At 51.3% G+C, this 20,378-nt stretch overlaps 2 protein-coding genes and 1 long non-coding RNA gene across 3 annotated transcripts in view; all 3 read left to right on the forward strand.

Moving 5' to 3' along the window:
• Nucleotides 1-11,460, forward strand: part of LOC120382929 (zinc finger protein 707-like) — a 37,716-nt gene extending 26,256 nt beyond the window's left edge. The window contains exon 5 of the mRNA XM_039500414.1: nt 10,747-11,460. Within this exon, the coding sequence (XP_039356348.1) occupies nt 10,747-10,766 (20 nt within the window). The 3' untranslated portion in view covers nt 10,767-11,460. The remainder of the gene's footprint in view (nt 1-10,746) is intronic.
• Nucleotides 4,146-7,827, forward strand: LOC120382943. Its single transcript, XR_005588284.1, has 3 exons — nt 4,146-4,186; nt 7,182-7,269; nt 7,790-7,827. It is a non-coding gene; the product is annotated as an uncharacterized LOC120382943 (long non-coding RNA).
• LOC120382887 (zinc finger protein 184-like) lies at nt 7,880-11,460 on the forward strand. The gene is made up of 4 exons (XM_039500343.1): nt 7,880-7,916; nt 8,302-8,415; nt 8,729-9,926; nt 10,012-11,460. The coding sequence occupies exons 1-4, from the start codon at nt 7,883-7,885 to the stop codon at nt 10,145-10,147; spliced, it is 1,482 nt and encodes a 493-aa protein (XP_039356277.1). The 5' UTR covers nt 7,880-7,882; the 3' UTR covers nt 10,148-11,460.
• Nucleotides 11,461-20,378: the final 8,918 nt, after the last annotated feature.

Genomic DNA, 20,378 nt, shown 5'->3' on the forward strand with positions numbered 1-20,378 from the left:
ACCAATCTCCTAAAACTGGAAGGAACCTTGAAAGGTCATCGAGTCCAGCCCCCTGCCTTGACTAGCAGGACCAATTTTTGCCCCGGATCCCTAAGTGGCCCCCTCAACCCTGGGTTAGCAGGTCAATGCTCAAACCACTGAGCTATCCCTCCAGTGGTCAGTGTCTCTCAGCATGAACACTGATGGTGAGAGTTGGGTACGTCCAGACTACCCGCCATATCCGCAGGTAGCAATCGATTTTTCAGGAATCGATATATTACATCTCCGATATATCGATCCCCGAACGCGCTCCTGTCGACTCTGGAACTCCACTGGAGCGAGTGGAGGTAGTGGGGTCGACACGGGGAGCCGCGGACGTCGATCCTGCGCCGTGAAGACCCGAGGTAAATCAATCTAAGATACTTTGACTTCAGCTATGCTATTCACATAGCTGAAGTTGCGTATCCGATACCCCCTCCCCCAGTGTAGACCAGCCCCTAGATTCAGAATGCGAGAGACAGAGACTGAAATGGAAGTTACTGCCTGTGAAAGCAATGTTAAGTGAGCCTAAACTTTTGTCAAGTTAACTGTGTACATGATAAAGAGGGGGAATGAGGGAGCTCTGAGAAACACAATTGCAACAGGTAATCTTAAGAAAGCTGTTAACCGCAAAAGAACAACTCTTTAAAACGGGACAACTTGGTTTTGCTGTGTTCCTAATAAGGAAATATTAATGAGGAAATGTGCTTATCTGTATATTGTTAAAAATCTATGTAAGCTTTTATTGTTTTCATCTTTGCAGAGCAGCTCGATGCAGCTGTCTCTCCCCGCATGCTTGTATTACAATAAAGAAGCCTCAGGCTGTCTGATACAAACGCAAGGCGTGGGTAATTTCCACGACACTGCCTGATCCCTGCAGAGATGTGAGATACCGTTGGGAGGGGGAGAAGTTGGGGGAACAGAGCTGGGAAACTGTTGGGTTTGCTCCTCCGAGCCTGACAGCCGAGGCTGAGAACTGTGAACTCGCTGCACCGGTACCAGAGAAGGAGGGACTCAACTTGGACTGGCTGAGTCATGTGAAACTGCCCCTGAACTCTAAAGGTCCATGAACGACATCCCGGACAATGATAGGGGAGGCAGTAGCGTCTCCCTATTCTTGAGATGCCAAACTTGGGCTGAGGCAAGAAGGGAGCCGGGGATGTCAACAGACCTGGGCAGCCTTGAAGCCAGGCCGACCCCCATCACTGAGGCCAGAGGAAGATGAGGAACCCAACAGTCCACCCGGTCACCCCTTCCCCATCTACCTCAGTGTCCTGTGTTGGGATGACAGAGACTCTCTTTGCCCCCCATGCTCACCACTTATGTATGGTTCTGATATATCGTGTACAACGTAGGCCTGGTGAGGGATCATTGGAAAAGTCATGATCTGCCGTTGAAATGTGTGTAACACCAGTGCATGTAGAATGGTGAGTTTTTTGTGTATGTTTGTTGCTAGGGTGACCATATCCCAGGTGCCCAAAAAGAGACACTGATGAAGGTGGGAGCTGGAGGGGGTAGAGTGGGTGCTGGAGGGGATGCGGCAGGGGTATTCACAATTTGAGGTGTAGTTAAGGTGACCAGAAGTCCTGATTTTTATAGGGACAGTCCTGATTTTTGGGTCTCTTTCTTATATAGGCTCCTATTACCCCCACTCCCCCATCCCAATTTTTCACATTTGCTGTCTGGTCACCCTAGGTGTAGTGCAGTTTCCCACTCTGGGAGAAGAGGGGTTAAAGCAGCCCTTGGGGAGGCTGTGCAAAGCTCAGCCAATGAGAGGAGGACTTGCGGAGAGACCCAATGGAAAGGAGGCTTGATGGAGCAGCCAGTGAGGGCCATATAAAAAGGACTGTTCTGCAGAGCAGAGAACAGTCTCTTTCTCCAGCCTGATGGAAGAGGACTAGCTGTCTATAAAGAGAAGTGTCAGGGAGAGCAGGGTGGGGTCAGGCGAGTAAGCGGAGCTGCAGCCCCACTGGCTGTCAGACAGAAGCCCCAATAGGAGGCAGGGAAGGTGCTGGGGCTACCGGGAAGTGGCCCAGGGATAAAGAGGTAAGCAGCAGCACTTGGAGGGGAGGCAGTAAGAGCTGCTGCTAGAGGGTCCTGGGGGAGGGGCCCAGAGAAGCAAGCGGGTCTGTCCCACTTGCTGCCAAAGAGAGTGGCCCATCGAAGAACCGCAGTTTTCCCCTGAGGGAAGGGCTGTACTAGGGGCTGCAGTTCGGCACCACGGCGACAGGCTGGAAGCAAGGGCTGCTGGTTCTCCGGTATGACGTGACCTGATTAAAATATCATATGGATCATTGTTGCAACCACTGTTCTACGTTTGCAAGAAATCTTGTGCAAAGGTGGTCAAGTGAGGTGCCTATGGAAAGGATTGCAATAGCTGGGTATTTTTGTTCTATTTGCATGCATATGTTATTGATGTGTTTGAAATTATGACTATTGGCTACATACTTGTACTTCCATGAGTTTGATTCTGAGGAGCCCCAGTGAAGCATTTGGCCAGCGAATTGCGAAGGAACGATTCAAATTGCATGGCCCATCAAGAAGTACCTGACTGACAATGGGCCTCGGGAGATGCCAGTCCACATCTGATGAGCCTTCCTGGGAACATTCAAACTAGCATGTGGGCCATGGCTTCTGCCTGTAAAGAACGGAGTCATGCGTGGATGGATGATTTGCCCATGTGATGGCTCATGTGACTGGATATTGTTACTGTTCTTTTCAATGGGATTCCCTGCACATGATGCAAGATATAAAAGACCCTGGAAACATCTCCATCTTAGCTCTTTCCTGCTCCAGCTTCTCTGCTGCTCAAACCCTTGGACTATGCATTTATACGAAGGGGAGCATTCCAACTGGGGAACGGAGGTCCTTCTAATGATTTGAGAGTAACCGGAAACTTTATATAAGCCTGCAGTTTATTCCATCGCTGCCGAATCAAGAGCTTTGTGATTATTGTATGTATTTGATTCCTTGGACCAATTTTAACTCACCTTTCTTTTTATTAATAAACTTTTAAATGTTAGATACTAAAGAATTGGCAACAGCATGATTTCTGGGTAAGATCTGATTTGTATATTGACATGAGTGTGTAGCTGATCCTTTGGGATCAGGAGAACCTTTAACTGGGGACACTGGTTTTAATGACCACTCATCCCTCTAAGCAATGCTTCTAGTGGTGATACAAGGGGACTGGAGTATCCGAGGGAATTGCTTCTCTGACTTTGTTAGCCAGAGTGATGACAAAGAAGTTCGCTTTTCGCTGTACCTTGTGAGTGAAGGACTACCTATCATGGGCTGTGCCTGCCCTTGCTCTCAGCAGTTCATCCTGAATCGGATACTCTCAGTAGTGTCCCACTAAAGCAAACCTTTACATCGCAGAAAGTGGGGGGAACGGAGTTTGGGGCTCAGCCAGAGGGCTGTACCCCGAAGAGGACACTGGTCCAGGAGAGATGCAGCTCTGGCTTCTGAAGACATGGAGCCAGTGAAGCGGTGACAGAGCGTGAGACGCCACCAGAGGAGGGTGCCCTGCTGATGGACTGAGATAATTCCCTGGAGGACCAGCAGCAGCTCTCTCCCAGCAGCGCGGCTGCACTACAAACTCTGTGTGACCTGCTGGGCTGCCCCCCTCCACTGCCTCTTCCCCGCAAAGAGAGAGGCAGGAACGTCCCCCCCTCTTACCTCTGTGCATATTTATTGGTTTCTCCTCAAGTTAGTTAGGATTATAGGGGAAAGTGTCAGAGCGGCCACCAGTGAGAGTTCCTGGCCGCCAACTTTGGTCATGAGACCCCCTGGGCCAGATGATGGGCCCTTCTGATCATAGCGCCTGGGAGTGGAACAGGAGCCGGACCCAGAGATGCTGCAGCGCGATCCCATCAGCGCTAGGACCCAGGAGCAGCCGGGAGGCGGCTCCGGGCAGCGAGCGCTGGGCTCCGGCCCGGCAGCAGGAAGTGACTCGCAGCCGCTGCGGTGACTCTGGTTCCCAGGCTCCTGGCGAGATCCCCGAGCCCCGGGGGGCGGCTGGTGCTGGGAGCCCGGAGCCCTGGCTGCAGCCGGGAGAGGGGAATCTCCAGCAGGGCCCTTCCCGCTGCTCCCCCCCAGGAGCCTCTCCCAGGGCAGAGCCCCCAGCCCGGCCCGGCCCCTGCCCCGGGGGGCCCCGCTCGGAGGGAAGGTGAGAGAGACCCGCCCCCCCCGGCACCCCCGGGCTGCAGGGGGCGGAGGCTAAAGAGGTGCCGGGGGTGAGGGCAGGCGGGGGAGCGGGGTGGGGGCAGGAGGCGGATGCAGGGGCTGCGGGGGGGCACGCTGGGATGGGGAGGTCCCAGTGTGTTATTATCTAGGGTGACCAGACAGCAAGTGTGAAAAATCAGGACAGGAGGTGGGGGATGATAGGAGCCTATATATGAAAAAGACCCAAAAATCGGGACCATCCCTATAAAATCGGGACATCTGGTCACCCTATGTATTGTCAGACACCCCCGTGCTGCTGGGGTCTGTGTCTCATGAGTTTTGGGGTCTGCCCGGGGCCCTGGTCTGATTTTCCTGCAGGATTCAGATCTCAGCCCCACCAGAGTCACTGCTGATTCTGGCCGGTAGGGAGAGTGGATGGGCCAATGGAATCAGCCTTTGTCTGCCTGTTCCTGGGGGCTGCTGGGGGAGTCCAGGGCAGCTCGTTCTTCGGGTGATGCCACCAGAGGGCTCCGGCTGTTCCTCAGGGAGAGGAGTTTACAGGGCAGTGCGGGGAAATCCCCCAAAGTGGCCCCTTTTTTTCCTTTTCTTTTTCTAGCATTTGGCTTAGAGTTGCTGTTACGGGAAGGGTCTGAAGAGCCTTGGGGGAATGTGGACGTGTGAAAAGGGGGTTTGCAGCAGCCATCTTAGTGTTTTTAAGAGACAGAGCAGAAGACAGGCTGTGAGGGAAAATTTAGCCGGCCTTAAGCTTTAGTCAAGGTCCTCTGAGTTTGGTCAAGCTTGCTTACAGGCCTTGAACTAAGATCCTGCTTGTTTCTGTGTACAAGGGGCAGAAGGAGTCAGAATGGAAAAAATCCCCTCCCCAGGCTCGACCCAGGTCCACCAGAGCTGCTGGGGAGAGGAACCCCTCCCTCAGCCTGGGTCAGGACCACAGCAGCTGCCGTGCCTGGGGAGAGGTTCCTCTCGCCCTGCCCCGAGCTCAGGGGCGGCTCTAGCGTTTTGGCCGCCCCAAGCAGTCATGCGCGGGAGGCGCCCCGGAGCCGCGGGAGCAGCGGACCTCCCGTGGGCATGACTGCTGGTCCCGCGTGGCTCGGCTGGACCCCCCGCGGCTGCGGACGGTTCGCGGGTCCGGCGGCTCCGCTTGACCTGCCGCAGTCATGCCTGCGGGAGGTCCAGCCGAGCCGCGGGACGAGCGCCCCCTCCGCAGTCATGCCTGCGGCAGGTCCGGTCCTCCCGGGGCTCCGGTGGACCTCCCGCAGGTCAAGCGGAGCCGCCGGACCCGCGAACCGTCCGCAGCCGCGGGGGGTCCAGCCGAGCCACGCGCCGCGCCCCCCACCGGCCGCGGGGGACGCCCCCTAGATTTTGCCGCCCTAGGCACCAGCTTGTTTTGCTGGTGCCTAGAGCCGCCCCTGCCCGAGCTGCTGCGGTGAGAGAGGGCTGGGGGATGTCCTCTCCCCACCGCAGTCTGCACCCCAAATCCCTTGTAAGGGAAAATCCAGTGGCATCCAAACCTTATAGGCCCAAGCCTCATGTCGAGCTGCCAAGGTCAGCTCGCTGAAATGAGGGCACAGAGGAGGCAGTGGAAAGTACCCAACAGTCCCCTAGCCAAAAACAATTGTGCCATATCCTTCACGGTCACCGTTTCACCGCAAAAGGACAGACAGTAAATACCAGGAGAGGCCTAACATGGGAAGAATTTAAGTTTGCTCTAATTTATATTGATTTTGCAACATTTCTAGTAAGGAAATGACAAGGCAATGTCTGCAGCCTTGTGTAACGAGTTTGTGCTTTTAAGCTTTATAAGCCTGTCTGTAACCAGCTTCGGGGAGGCTGTTTCCAATAGCGGTCCGCCCCTGTGCGCTGGTAATCAGTCAAAGGCCTCAGGCGGTTCTGATCCAAACACAACGCGTGGTCGTTTTTCCACGACAAGGCTAACCCTAACCCTAATGTCACGAGATTTGTAGAAGCGGGGATTGTGCGAGGCAGATGGGGAAACGACATCAGAAGCTGTTTTCTAACCTTGCTTTCAGATAAGAATGGGAAGGAAAATGTATAACAAGATTCAGCTGTATCTGTTGATATATGTGAGGGGAACCTATAAATATGTGCTTTAAACTGTTGTACTTTGGAGACCTGCCTAAGAAAGGGAAGCCCCCCATCCCCGTAGGTTCCCCCTGCAGTTGCTTGAAATAAACTGCCTCTGACTCTGGCTGCCTCTGCCACCATCACAGGACCTAACCAGATCAGCCACACCATCACCGGTTCATTCACCTGCACGTCCACCAATGTAATATATGCCATCATATGCCAGCAATGCCCCTCTGCTATGTACATCGGCCAAACTGGACAGTCTCTAAGGAAAAGGATAAATGGACACAAATCAGATATTAGGAATGGCAATATACAAAAACCTGTAGGAGAACACTTCAACCTCCCTGGCCACACAATAGCAGATCTTAAGGTGGCCATCCTGCAGCAAAAAAACTTCAGGACCAGACTTCAAAGAGAAACTGCTGAGCTCCAGTTCATCTGCAAATTTGACACCATCAGCTCAGGATTAAACAAAGACTGTGAATGGCTTGCCAATTACAGAACCAGTTTCTCCTCCCTTGGTTTTCACACCTCAACTGCTAGAACAGGGCCTCATCCTCCCTGATTGAACTAACCTCGTTATCTCTAGCTTGCTTCTTGCTTGCATATATAAACCTGCCCCTGGAAATTTCCACCACTTGCATCTGAAGAAGTGGGTATTCACCCACGAAAGCTCATGCTGCAAAACGTCTGTTAGTCTATAAGGTGCCACAGGATTCTTTGTTGCTTTTACAGATCCAGACTAACACGGCTACCCCTCTGATACTTGCCTCTGACTTGCTGCTAACAAACACAAGAGTGAAGAATCTGTTTCTTCCATGGGAATCTGCGGGTGACATGGACTGAAGCCCCTTCCGTAACCTCCCCCATTGCTCCTCTCGCCCTGACAGACTGAGGAATCACGTCCACATTTCGCTCCAGATGGTCCCGTCTTCTAGGAGACAGGGAAGGGAAATGGCTGTGGTGGAGTCAGTTCAGGTAGGAGATTTTCAGGGAGCTACTGGGCGGGGTGAGGGAGAGGCAGAGAGGAGACAGGGTGTGAGAAACCTGCTGATTTTCTGAGTAGGCCCATTGGAGGCGTGGGATGGTAGAGGGGACATTCCCCCATTTCTCAAACAGGATACAACCCCGTAGGCAGGCCTGGGAACATTTTCCAGACTCCCAATGCTGGAGCCTGGACCCACTGGCCTGAGGCTGCTGTGAAATATGAAGAGAAGCTGTTGGTATTTCGGTCTCTGTCCCCAGCTCAGAGCTCTGCTTCCCATGTCAGCCTGTGGCTGGCAGGCATGTGGGAAATAAGAAATCCCGGCCCTGCTCCGTCTGATGTGGGGGACAGGGAGCGCTCACCTTCTCCCCACCCTAAAGCCTCTGAGCTGGGTGGTGGTGGGATTCTGCCAGTCTGGCCCTCCCAGAGCTTCACATTTTTTTCCCCTTCCCGTGACTAGTGGGATTGTATCTGGGGCAGCAGGTGCTGAGGGAGGGACTCTTGTTGTTTCAGATGCCGGTGACCTTCGAGGAGGTGGCTGTGTATTTCACCCAGGGGCAGGGGGCTCTGCTGGACCCCGCTCAGAGAGCCCTCTACAGGGACGTCATGCAGGAGACCTATGAGATGGTGACCTCGCTGGGTAAGGGCTTCCCGTCCACTCTGTTATTAGAAGCCGTGGGACCTACATATCTGAATGTGTTCAGGTTCTTCCTCAGTCAGTTACATTAGAGGCGAATGGGTTCCATAATGCACAGCTGCCATGTGCGAGAGACTTGCATCTCTGTGCCCTCTCCAGTGGGACATGGGTGTCAAAACCCAGTGGACAACCAAACCATCCCCCCACTCCACCTTTCCAAGGGGCATAAATCCAGCATTGTCCTGTCTGTGTTGTTTCTTGGCTGCACACACAATCCCTGTTCACCTCCCTCGTTGGGACAGGTTCCACTCACGGAATGTCCTTAGTAACAAATACTCCACCAGTGCTCCATGCACCCTGATCTGGTCTGATTTCACCCCCTGCACAGGATTTCCCATTCCCAAACCTGTGCTTATCGCCCGCCTGGAGCAAGGGGAAGAGCCGTGGGTGCCCGATCTCCAGACTTGCGAGGAAAGAAGGCTTCCGAGATGCTCCCATACAGGTGAGGACTGACACAGAAACCATCTAGGAAGTGAAGGAAAAAGTTGAGAATCCCCAAATATGGTGTAAGTGAGCACCCCCAGTTCTTCCTCGTTTCAGCCAGGACAGGGCTGTAGTCAGCAAATATCGCTCACGACTTTCCACCCATCCTCTTAGCTGCAGGAGTTTCCTTCCCATTTCTCCTTCACTTTGAGTGTTTGGGTGTGATGTGGAGGCAGAATCCAATTGCTCAGTTTCTCTGTTGGGTTTTCCCTCGGTGCTATTCCTCTTTCTTCCAAGCACAATGACTCCTGTCTGGATTCTCTCTCTTCCAGAAGGTGCTGAGCGAGGGAATGAGAATGAGGAGGAGAATCATCATCAGGAAGTTCCTGGAGAAGTGCAACCCCAGGCGACCTTTGTGGGAGGATGTTTCAGTCCAAAGTCAGCACGAAAGTCACTTAAGAAAAGCCACACAGGAGAAAGGCCCCATAATTGCTTGGACTGTGGGAAAAGATTCAAAAAGAGGTCAAACCTTGTTCAGCATCAGGCAATTAACACAGGAGAGAGACCCCACAAGTGCTTGGACTGTGGGAAAAGTTTCAAACACAGGTCACGCCTTGTTCAACATCAGTCAGTCCACACAGGAGATAGACCCCACAAGTGCTTGTACTGTGGGAAAAGTTTCAAGGAAAGGTCCTACCTTGTTAAACATCAGGCAATCCACACAGGAGAGAGACCCCACAAGTGCTTGGACTGTGGGAAAAGTTTCATACAAAGGTCAGACCTTGTTTGTCATCAGTTAGTCCATACAGGAGAGAGACCCCACAAGTGCTTGGACTGTGGGAAAAGTTTCATACGAAGGTCACACCTTGTTTGTCATCAGTCAGTCCACACAGGAGAGAGACCCCACAAGTGCGTGGACTGTGAGAAAAGTTTCATAAGAAGGTCACACCTTGTTCGACATCAGGCAATCCACACAGGAGAGAGACCACACAAGTGCTTGGACTGTGGGAAAAGTTTCATACAAAGGTCAGACCTTGTTTGTCATCAGGCATTACACACAGGAGAGAGACCTCATAAGTGCTTGGACTGTGGGGAAAGGTTCATACGAAGGTTAGACCTTGTTTGTCATCAGTCAGTCCACACAGGGGAGAGACCCCACAAGTGCATGGACTGTGAGAAATGTTTCATAAGAAGGACACACCTTGTTCGACATCAGGCAATCCACACAGGAGAGAGACCCCACAAATGCTTGGACTGTGGAAAAAGTTTCCTAAGAAGGTCAGACCTTGTTTGTCATCAGTCAGTCCACACAGGAGAGAGACCCCACAAGTGCTTGGACTGTGGGGAAAGTTTCAAACACAGGTCACACCTTGTTCAACATCAGTCAGTCCACACAGGAGAGAGACCCCACAAGTGCTTGGACTGTGGGAAAAGTTTCAAACACAGGTCACACCTTGTTCAACATCAGGCAATCCACACAGGAGAGAGACCCCACAAGTGCTTGGACTGTGGGAAAAATTTCAAACACAGGTCACACCTTGTTGAACATCAGGCAATCCACACAGGAGAGAGACCCCCACAGGTGCTTGCTCTATAGGTAAACATTCAGACAGAGATCAGCCCTGGTTAAACACCAGAAAATCCACACAGGAGAGAGAGCGTGTAAGTGCTTGGACTGTGGGAAAAGTTTCACATGGAGATCAGACCTCATTCAACATGGGAGAATCCACACAGGATCTAAACTTCTGTGACACATGACAAAAAGGGTTAAGCAGCTTCCATGTAATTGACTCAGATCAGGCCTTGTTGCACATCAGGGAAAACTAAATCCTCAGTACCACTTCTAGGGCCGGCTCCAGGCACCAGACGAGGAAGCACGTGCCTGGGGGGCGGCACTTTTTTCTTGGGGTGGCAAAAAAAGCTTGAGCTGGCTCTGATCACTTCAAACTAATCTTATTGAGAGCGGCAACAGTTCATCAGTACCTCTCTGCATTTGATTTTGTTACAAAATCAATAAGTTCGGATAACATGAGCCCCAGAGGGACAGACGGTTCCACGGGCAGCCCTCCTTCGATACCCCATTAGAGATTTCAGAAGGTCTCTTACCTCTTGATTGGTGCCTTGGAGTTCAAAGGGGAACAGTCCGCAGTAGCTGTTGATAGCAGAATGTTAAGCAAAGTCTCTCATCTCACCCTTCCTTTTTATAGGCTTTTAGTTTGGATTCAAAGTCTCTAGGTCTCGCTGTGTCACGCCGCCTCTGGGTTTGGTGCTTGATCACCCGTCAATTGCAGGTGTGACTGTCAGCCTGGGACCTGGCTTTGATCTTCCTTCTGTTTCTTTCTTTTTTTAGGGTGGATGCTTCTTGCTTGAGTTAGGGCTGTTGTCTAGTTCTTCAGCCGTTGGTATTTGAACTTTATTTCATCAGGACGGGCTGGTCCTGGAGGTTGATTCTGTCACCCATACATACCTCATTGACACATCTCAACTAGACTAATAAAATTACAGTATGGCTTGCAAAAATGGAGGCTGTAGCACATGCCTTCCACAAAATGGAGTAAGCATTTTTAAATGGGTTTTGAATTACAATATTGCACAGAAGTTTACAATGTAGGCAAAATGGCAAGTGTAATTAAATGGTGAACAGGAGTTACAATGATCCAGTGAAGAACTAAAAACCTGCTGACTACCAACACCGCTGTAAAATGCCAAGAACTGACTGCCTGGACCCGTGCTTCTCACTGCAAAAAGGCCTCTCCACCTCAAGAGGACTTTACGACTGATGATCAGCCTGTTTCTCCTTCTGGTGCCGCTGTTTTTTTTGGGCAGCAGAAAAAAAGGATAAGATAAAGTGCTAGTAACCTCTCCCTTGTCCACTGACAGAACTACCATGCATTTGATTTGTGCTAAAAAACCTAAAGCATTACAGGGTGATGTGCTAGTAACCTCTCCCCTGCAAAATGCTAAACCACCACTGTGCCAAGAAGTAGGAACACTTACTCTACTGAAACCACCAAAGCCCAGGGATTTCTGACCACAAAGAACATTAAAAACTGGCACTGGTGGGGAAAAAAAATATTGTATACTAGCAAGAAGGAAATTATGGGGACGAGTCTTGGTTAGTTAGGATTATAGGGGAAAGTGTCAGAGCGGCCACCAGTGAGAGTTGCTGGCCACACTCTGAGGCCACCAAATTTGGTCATGAGATCCCCTGGGCCAGATGCTCATGATGGGCCCTTCTGATCATAGCGCCTGGGAGTGGAACAGGAGACAGGTGTGACGACACATTGCAAAACCCTCACATTTTGCTACTAGTTGCAGTTTCTGCCGCACAACGTCACCATCTGGGCTCCTGCTCAGGACTTGCTACCGCCTGGTCCATAGGGTTGCGAATCAGGAGGGACAGGGTTTGTGGTCGAAAACACTCACATTCTGCTTCCTCTTGGCTAATGTGCCAAATTGACCTATTGCACGGGTCTGGGGCGTTCTGCATTTTAATTTAATTTTAAATGAAGCTTCTTAAGCATTTAAAAACCTTATTTACTTTATATACAACAATAGTTTAGTTATACATTATAGCCATAAAAAGAGACCTTCTAAAAATATTAAAATGTATTACTGGCATGCGAAACCGTAAATCAGAGAGACTAAATGAAGACTCGGCACAGCTCTTCTGAAAGGTTGCCGAACGCTGATCTTTTGGATGCTTGAGGCATGCTCTTTCACTTTTTTGTGTGTGAATACATGAAAAGGGAGGTAAGGTTTGGGGGTACAGAGCACTCCTCTGACCCCAGGGTGGTAACCAGAGTGGCCCCATTCATTTTTTCCACTGGCTTCCTCCTTGATTATTTCCAATGACTTGGCTGCCTACGCACCTGTCACTGGTCCGGGGATGGTTGTGCCCCTGTCACTGGTCCAGGGATGGTTGCAAATCTGGAGGGATGGGGTTTGTGGTCGAAAACGCTCACGATTTGCTTCCTCCTGGCTAATGTGCCAAATTGACCTATTGGATGATTGAGGCGCGCGCTTCCACTTTTTTGAGTGTGAATACGTGAATAGGGAGGTAACGTTTGTGGGTACAGAGCACTCCCCTGACCCCAAGGTGGTAACCAGAGTGTCCCCATTCATTTTTTCCACTGGCTTCCTCCTTGATTATTTCCAGTGACTTGGCTGCGTATGCCCCTGTTACTGGTCCAGGGATGGTCGCAAATCTGGAGGGATGGGGTTTGCGGTCGAAAACGCTCACGATTTGCTTCCTCCTGGCTAATGTGCCAAATGGACCTATTGGATGATTGAGGCACGCCCGTCCACTCGTTTGTGTGTGTGTGACATTATTGATATAAACTGGGACCATATAGAACATGGTTTGCAACCAAGGTCCTGTAGTGGCACCAAATCTTAGGTAAAGGTGGTCATATATGGTGGCTAAGACCAGGTTATGGGTTGGTGGTTATGATTTATGCTGTCTGTATCATTTCGTAGTTGAAGTTATAAGTATTGGCTCTGTACTGTCTGTATTTTGTATTTGTGCTCTGCTTCTGGGTAACATCCCAGACAAGTTGGTGTTAGCTCTGATAAGTTTGCTTGATGGCCTATTAAGGACCATCAGCTACACAATCGACCCATGGAGAGAAGGCAGATACGCCTTGTAACTGAGCAAAGTATGCAGGGACTTGCCCATTTGTCTCTAGACTCCATTTTGCTGTAATGTTCCACAGGAAGGACAAAGAGGTTCTTACACCTGGAAAAGCCTATATAAGGCTAATGCCTCATCTCCATCTTGTCTTCAGTCCTGCTTCTTACCTCTGGAGGGATTTTGCTAGGAAATGAAGCTCTACACAAGGGACTAGTGACCCATCCCAGCGGGGGATGTTCTCCAGAGACTTGATTTGAACCTGCAGTTTACTCCATCACTGTTACAAGCCTGAACTAAGAACTTTGTCATTACTCTATGTAATTGATTCCATTTAACCAATTCTAGCTCTCATTTCTACCTTTTTCCCTTTATGACTAAACCTTTAGATTTTATATTCTAAAGGATTGGCAACAGCGTGATTTGTGGGTAAGATCAGATGTGTATATTGACTGGGGCTGGGGCTTGGTCCTTTGGGATCGAGAGAACCATTTTCTTTTATTGGGGTGTTGGTTTTCATAACCATTCATCCCCAGGACGAGTGGGTCTGGTGGTGATACTGGGAGACTGGAGTGTCTAAGGACATTGTTTGTGTGACTTGTGTTACCCAGTGCGGTGAAACCAAAGTCCTTTGTGTCTGGCTGGTTTGGGTTGCCTTAGAGGTGGAAAACCCCCAGCCGAGGGCTGTAACTGCCCTGTTTGAGCAATTTGTCCTGAATTGGCACTCTCACTTTGGTACCGCCAGAACTACCTCGTCACAGTGTGAATAAGTGAAAAGGGAGGTAAGGTTTGGGGGTACAGAGGACGCCCCTGACCCCAAGGTGATAACCAGAGTGGCCCCATTCATTTTTTCCACTGGCTTCCTCCTTGATTATTTCCAGTGACTTGGCTCCCTATGCACGTCACTGGTCTGGGGATGGTTGCAAATCCGGAGGGATGGGCTTTGCGGTCAAAAACGCTCACGATCTGCTTCCTCTTGGCTAATGTGCCAAATTGACCTATTGGATGAGCGAGGCGCGCTCTTTCACTCGTTTGTGTGTGAGTACGTGAAAAGGGAGGTAAGGTTTGGGGGTATGGAGAACGCCCATGATGAGACCACTTTCTTTTTTTAAATATAATTTTATACTTTGCATTATATATATGGACACAAATACAGAGAATAATTTTTCCAAGTAAAATACATGTTTTATTAAATTCCGACTATACATAATGCAACCCAATGAAATATAGTTTTATGTTTTGAACAAGAGGCATTTAAACTATGGGTTTTTCTATTGGGGTTTTTTGGGGGGGGTAATGAAGTGAACTATGCACATTTCTTGCAGTTGTACTCTTTCTTCTCATCTGTCAGGTTTTCTTGATTGGTTCCTTCTGCAATGCAGGGTATATGTGCCCACCTCTTGCAAGAATCACACTGGACCTTTGATAAGTAACAATTAAGAAATGAAATCACAGAAGTTATAATGTTACACATACTTAGCATTCACTCATGCTATTCCTTCCACATGGGAGCGTTACCTAATATATGACTATCAGCATGAAGAAAAGGATTACTGCTGTGGAATTTTTACAGGAATCATGGTCCTTAACCAGTTTATGGCATATATTTCTCATTCAATACTATTTATCTTACCATCGTGCAATCCTCATTTTCTTTTTCACAGTTGATACAGTTGCAGTATATGCAATAGTCCTCCATGCTTTCTAAAAAATAATTATAGCATTATGAAATGATGAATATGGTATGACCAACACTAAAAATGCAAACCTTGATTTATTACTTGTCAATATTTTAATGCAGTCAATGGTTTGAACTTTTTTTTTATTTTTTGGGAATCATATTTTCTCAAATTTTTACTTTACTGCACCTGTATCTAAAAATGCAAATTTCATTCAACTGATCAATAGCAATCATTCACCCCATTCAAATTTTTGTGTACTTAAAGATATTATTGATTCGTAGTCACCATTAGAGAACCAAACCTGTGAGATATCCCACTTTAGGGGTGTTACGATAACTGTCTACTATGTGACAAAGTTCCACTCTTCATGTTATCTTCACATGTGCCTAATGAGTCCACAATACATGCAAGAAAGTAATTACCTGACTCCTTCATTAGAAGAATTGCTGTATGTCTTCTAAATGCAGTATTAGCCTCTTGTGTTGTTTCTACCGCACTGAAGTCTTTGTGCTGCAAATACGTTTCTGCAAACTACCAACACAGATATTTAGAATACACATAAGTAACAGAGGTGAAAGTGGGCCAGTCCAGTGTACCGGTAAGAACTGGCTGCTGGTTCCTTCCCGTACATGGCTGACATTACACTTCCGCTGTGGCAGTGCTTTATGCTTTAACAGCGCTGCCCCCTTTATCCCATCGCCCCCGCATCAGCGGCCCAGCCACAGGGTCCAGCAATGCTGTTGAACGCTCCTGGCAGGGCTGCCTACGGTGGGTGAGCAAAAGGGGTTCTGGGCTACGGTGATTTACAAGCACCTGGTGCTCCTGGCCACTGCAGCAGCAGCTGTCACGAAGGGCTGGCTGGTAGAATCTGGTCCCCCCAGCACCGCACCTTCCACTGGAGACCCCATTCCTTCTTGGGGCCAGAAGCGCACCCCATACACCCTGGCAAGGACACCGGTGCAGTGCCCACTGGTAATCTCTGGCATTTACTTTCAACATGGATAAGTAAACATACATAACCAATATTAATGGCAATTTGGTATTCAATACCTTTAAGATGAGTGGTCTGCAGTTGTGGCCATCACTTTGTCTGGGATGCGGAACAATTTTACTGTTCCAATCAGATGAGGATTTACTAGTTAATCGTTTGATGAAGTTTCTGAAATTTTTAGAGAGTACATTAGCAGACTGCATAAATGAGCTCTGCTTTCCCTTTTTCCCCCCTCTGGTTTCTCGACATAGATAAAAATCCATTCTCTCTCTTTTCAATTAGTAATTGAAATGACTTATTGCTCACATACATACACACTTGTTTTCATATTATTGTCTCACACTTACACAATGTATCACCTGATTTGCTGTGCCCCATGTTGATAATAACACGTTCTCAAACATGCAACATGCTACTGTTTCGTGTCCACATTCTGTGAAGTCTTTCCCCAGAATCAAATCACACAAGTTCACTCAAAGTCCATCATTAAGCATATTCAGTAGAAGTGCATGCTGTTTCAATGTACAAAATGTACTACAGTCATATAGTATCTCAAATGCAAAGCTGCATTTCAATGATCTGAGGTTTGAAGAACAATGTGGAACTAGCTGTTTTACGGGATGTCTCGATTTCATTCCTGTAGTAACATAACTGGTGATAGGAAAGCAGGGAGAGAGAGAGGTGTGTGCTCTGCAAGGCTGCTGGCCACGGGGCCAATGGATGTGGGTGGGCTGGGTAGGATCTCGGGAGTCACTCAGGGATCTGCCCACTCCCCAGCACTGCTCCAGCTCTGAGCTGTCTCCACTGCCTGGGACCTGTGTGGCCCCACCTGCCTCCCTGGGGGAAGAGCCACCTGGGACTGGTGCAGAGGCTGGGCCAGTCTCAGCCACTCACAGGGAACAGTCGGGGAGGGGGGAGGCTCAGCTGGGTCCTGAGGGAGCCTGGCCCGGGTAGGCTCTGCTCCTGCTCTAGCCTGGCTGCTTCCACCACTCCCAAGAGGCCAGAGTTCTCCTGCCCCAGGACCAGCTCTGGCTGCGCTGCCATCTCAGCCTGGCAGACATAGTCACCTCCCATCAGGGCTGGCTATTATGGCTGGGGGTTAGGGTTTGGGAGAGTAGGTCTCTAGGGGGTCTGGATAGGTGCTGGGCACTGGGGAGGGTGGGGAGATCTGTGTGTTGGCGGGCTGTCAGTGGGGGAGATCTGTGTGTGTCGGGGACGCTGGGAAGTGTGGGAGGTCTGTGCGGGGCACTGTGCAGTTGTGGTGGTGGGGGGCATTGGACAGTGAGGGGTTTTGTAGGGGGGCTCTGGGTGGGAAGGTGTGGGGCACTGTGCAGTTGTGGGAGGGCTGTGGGGGGTCTTCAGCTGGGGGGCACTGGTCAATGAGAGGATCTGTGGGGGGGTTCTGAGTGGGTGGGGGAGTGATCTGGGAGTGCACTGGGCAGGGGGGTTTGTGGGGGTCTGGATGGTGCAGCACTGGGTGAAGGGAGTCAGAGGGGTACAGGGCCGGGGGTTTGTGGGGGTCTCGGGGTGGTGTGGCACTACGGGTAGGGAGCCGGAGGGGTGCTGGGCAGGGGGTTGGTGGGGGTCTCTGGGTGGTGTGGCACTGCGAGTAGGGAGCCGGAGGGGTGCTGGGCAGGGGGTAGCATGGTGCAGCATGGGCCCACCCCCAAGGGGAAGAAGCACAATGGCAGTGCAGGGCTGGGCTGGACAGAGTGGGTCTGGCAGCTCCTGGTTTGTAAACAGAGCCCTTGTACTGGGCTGGGTGGAGTGGGGCTGTCCCTGCCGTGCCATGACTCATATCCCATTGCCCCCAGTCAGCCCCTCGCTCTGAGGACTCTGCCCCCATGCCTCATGTCCCCATTTCCCCCATGGGGGCCCACAAATATGTTTAGCACCGGGCCCACAACAGGTTAATCCAGCCCTGTTTGGGGTGCAGGCTCTGGGATGGAGTTGGGGGTGCAGGAGGGTTGCAGGCTATGGGGAGTTTGAGTGACGGGTGCAGGCTCTGACCTGGGGCAGGGGATTGGGGTGCAGGAGGGGGTACAGACATGTGGGCTCTGGGCGGGAGTTACCAAATCAGCACATAAGAGAAAGGAGCTGCAGTGATTTCATATAGACATAGAAAATGATAGAAGACACTTTTACATAGTCAAAAAGTGAGAGGCAGAGTTTGAGGGAGGGAGGGGGCGTCTGTACAATATTTCCCCGCATTCAGTCTCCTGGCTGGAGCAGTAAGAGCCCCGCAGCACTTGTATAGGATCGAGAGGAGCCGCGCTGTCTACGCTTTGACAGTGTAGGAATCGGGCTGCCTGTGCCTTTAAGACCCAGCCCCAGGAACCCGCCCCCTGCTCCGGGGCTGACAAGGGGCACAACTGAAAACAGCCTCTGCCCCCCCCCAGCCCCGACACCCACAGATCTGCGAGCGCAGCAGGTGGCTCATCCCGAGGGGCCACTGTTCCCCCCCCACCCCCTCCCTAAACGGGGGTTTTGTCCCCGCACAGGGTCTCGCAGCGTCTCTCCCCGCTTAACCGCGGCTCCCACCCCCACCCCGATTTTTCCCCTTCAGCCTCTCTCCTGCCGCTGCCTACAGCAGCTTGACCCCTCTGACCAGTAAATTTCTGTCCCCGCTCAGACCCTGGCAGCCCCCCCGCTGCGATTTGCCCCCTTGAGCCTTTTAAACGCCCCCAAAGAGCAGGCAGCAAATGGTGAGTAGAAGTGAGGGCAGAGAGAGGGCAGTGGCGACAGCACAGGTTACTGGGCATGCTCAGTTCGACCGCGCATGCTCAGTGCAGCCAAAGTAGCAAATCTGGAGCGGTTCATGTTTCTGTCGGTACACCGGACCCAGAGATGCTGCAGCGCGATCCCTTCAGCGCTAGGACCCAGGAGCAGCCGGGAGGCGGCTCCGGGCAGCGAGCGCTGGGCTCAGCCCCGGCCGCAGGAAGTGACTCGCAGCCGCTGTGGTGACTCTGGCTCCCAGGCTCCTGGCGAGATCCCCGAGCCCCGGGGGGCGGCTGGCATAGGCGGCAGGTTTGTATAATTTTTGGTGGGGCCCAAAATGGTGGTGCCCCCCCCCCCGCTCCCGCCCTGTAAGCCGATATAAAATGAAGCTACAACGCGTCAGTGCCACAAGATTACAAGGGTCAATTAAAAGTGGAAAGTCAGAAGCAGCACTTGCCTACTTCAATATACAGTATTATATTTTGTTGCATCTGTTGTGATGAAGTGGGAATGTTCTTAATATTTTCTCTGAATACTGTGTGGGTGCCTCAGTTTCCCCTGCAAGATGCCAACTGAAGGTGTTGGGGACAAAGAGATCAGGTGGCCTCCTTGTCCAGAAGAGACACAGAGGCCAGAGGATGGAGTGTCAGTTTGGAGCTGGCTGGGGAAATTGGGAGAGACCCAGAACTTGGTTCTGGGCTCCCCACCCCCCAAGATGGACCTGACAGAGGGGTTCTGTTTTCTGTACCAACAAGCTCTGTTTAAACTGTGTTCCCGTCATCTAATAAACCTTCTGTTTTACTGTCTGGCTGAGAGTCACATCTGACTGCGGAGTTGGGGTGCAGCGACCTCTGGTTGCCCCAGGACCAGCCTGGGCAGACTCACTTTGGAAAGTGCATGACGTGGAAAGGCATGCTGAATGCTCCGAGGTCAGACCCAGGAAGGTGTAAGCTTCTTGCCCTGGAGACAGTATGCTCAGAGAGAGGAGGCTCCCCCAGAGTCCTGACTGGCTTTGTATGGAGATGTTCCAAAGCATCACAGCATCCCCTTCCACACCGTGCACTTCCCAGAAGTCCGCACAGGCACTGACACTCCCTCCTCCGGCCTTTGTCTCTTTTCCAGGCATTAGGAGGCCACCCGATCTCTCTGTTCTCCAACACCTTCAGTTGGCACCTTGCAGGGGAAACTGATTTGGGAGAAATGAAGTAAAAGCTGCCCAAACCGAGCTTGAGCACTCCTGAATTTTGAGGTGTTCAAATCTGGAAGGCAGGTGCTGGGGGTGGGAGAGGGCTGTGGGCTCCATGGGGGAGCATGGCAGCAACTGTCTGGAGCTGCATGGAGCCAGATACGCTGGTCTGAGTGGCACAGTAAGCGGTTTGGGGGTTGGAGAAGAGGTAGGGAGTTCCGGGGGGCAGTCAAGGGACAAGGAGCAGGGGGAGTTGGATGGGGCAGAGGTTCAAGGGGCAGTCAGGGGACAGGCAGCAATTGGATAGGCATGGGAGTCTAAGAGGTTTATCAGGGGACAGGTAGGGGTGCGGTCCTGGGGAAGTTGGGGGGGGTCTCCGTAGTGGGCTGTGGGGGACAAGGATAAAGGTGGCTTAGATAGGGGCTGTGGTCCCAAGGGGCAGTTAGGGGCAGGGGTCTCGGGAGGGGGTAATTGGGGAACAAGGACCAGTGGGGCTTAGATAGGGGGTGGAGGTTCTGGGGGGCAGTTGGGGCAGGGGTCTGGGGAGGGGGCAATCAGCGGACAGAGGGTGGGATTCAAAGGACTCTGGGCTGCCTGCAACCGCAGGGAGCCCAGAGCCTTTTAAATCCCAGCCGGGGCCGGGAATCAGAAGGCTCTGGGGTGCCCGCTGCGGCGGGGAGCCCAGAACCCTTTAAATCTCAGCCGCTGCTGGGATTTAAAGGGCTCTGGGCTGCCTGCAACCACGGGGAGCCCAGAGCCTTTTAAATCCCAGCCG

The sequence above is a fragment of the Mauremys reevesii genome, linkage group 15 (assembly GCF_016161935.1).
Source record: "Mauremys reevesii isolate NIE-2019 linkage group 15, ASM1616193v1, whole genome shotgun sequence".
NCBI classification, from domain to species: Eukaryota; Metazoa; Chordata; order Testudines; family Geoemydidae; genus Mauremys; species Mauremys reevesii.

Bases quoted from the DNA above. Each gene is read 5' to 3' on its own strand.
- LOC120382887 (XM_039500343.1), top strand. From the start codon at position 7,883: ATGCAGGAGACCTATGAGATGGTGACCTCGCTGG. The intron at 7,917-8,301 runs GTAAGGGCTTCC...CCCCCTGCACAG, and splicing joins TGAGATGGTGACCTCGCTGG to GATTTCCCATTCCCAAACCT. The intron at 8,416-8,728 runs GTGAGGACTGAC...TCTCTCTTCCAG, and splicing joins TCCGAGATGCTCCCATACAG to AAGGTGCTGAGCGAGGGAAT.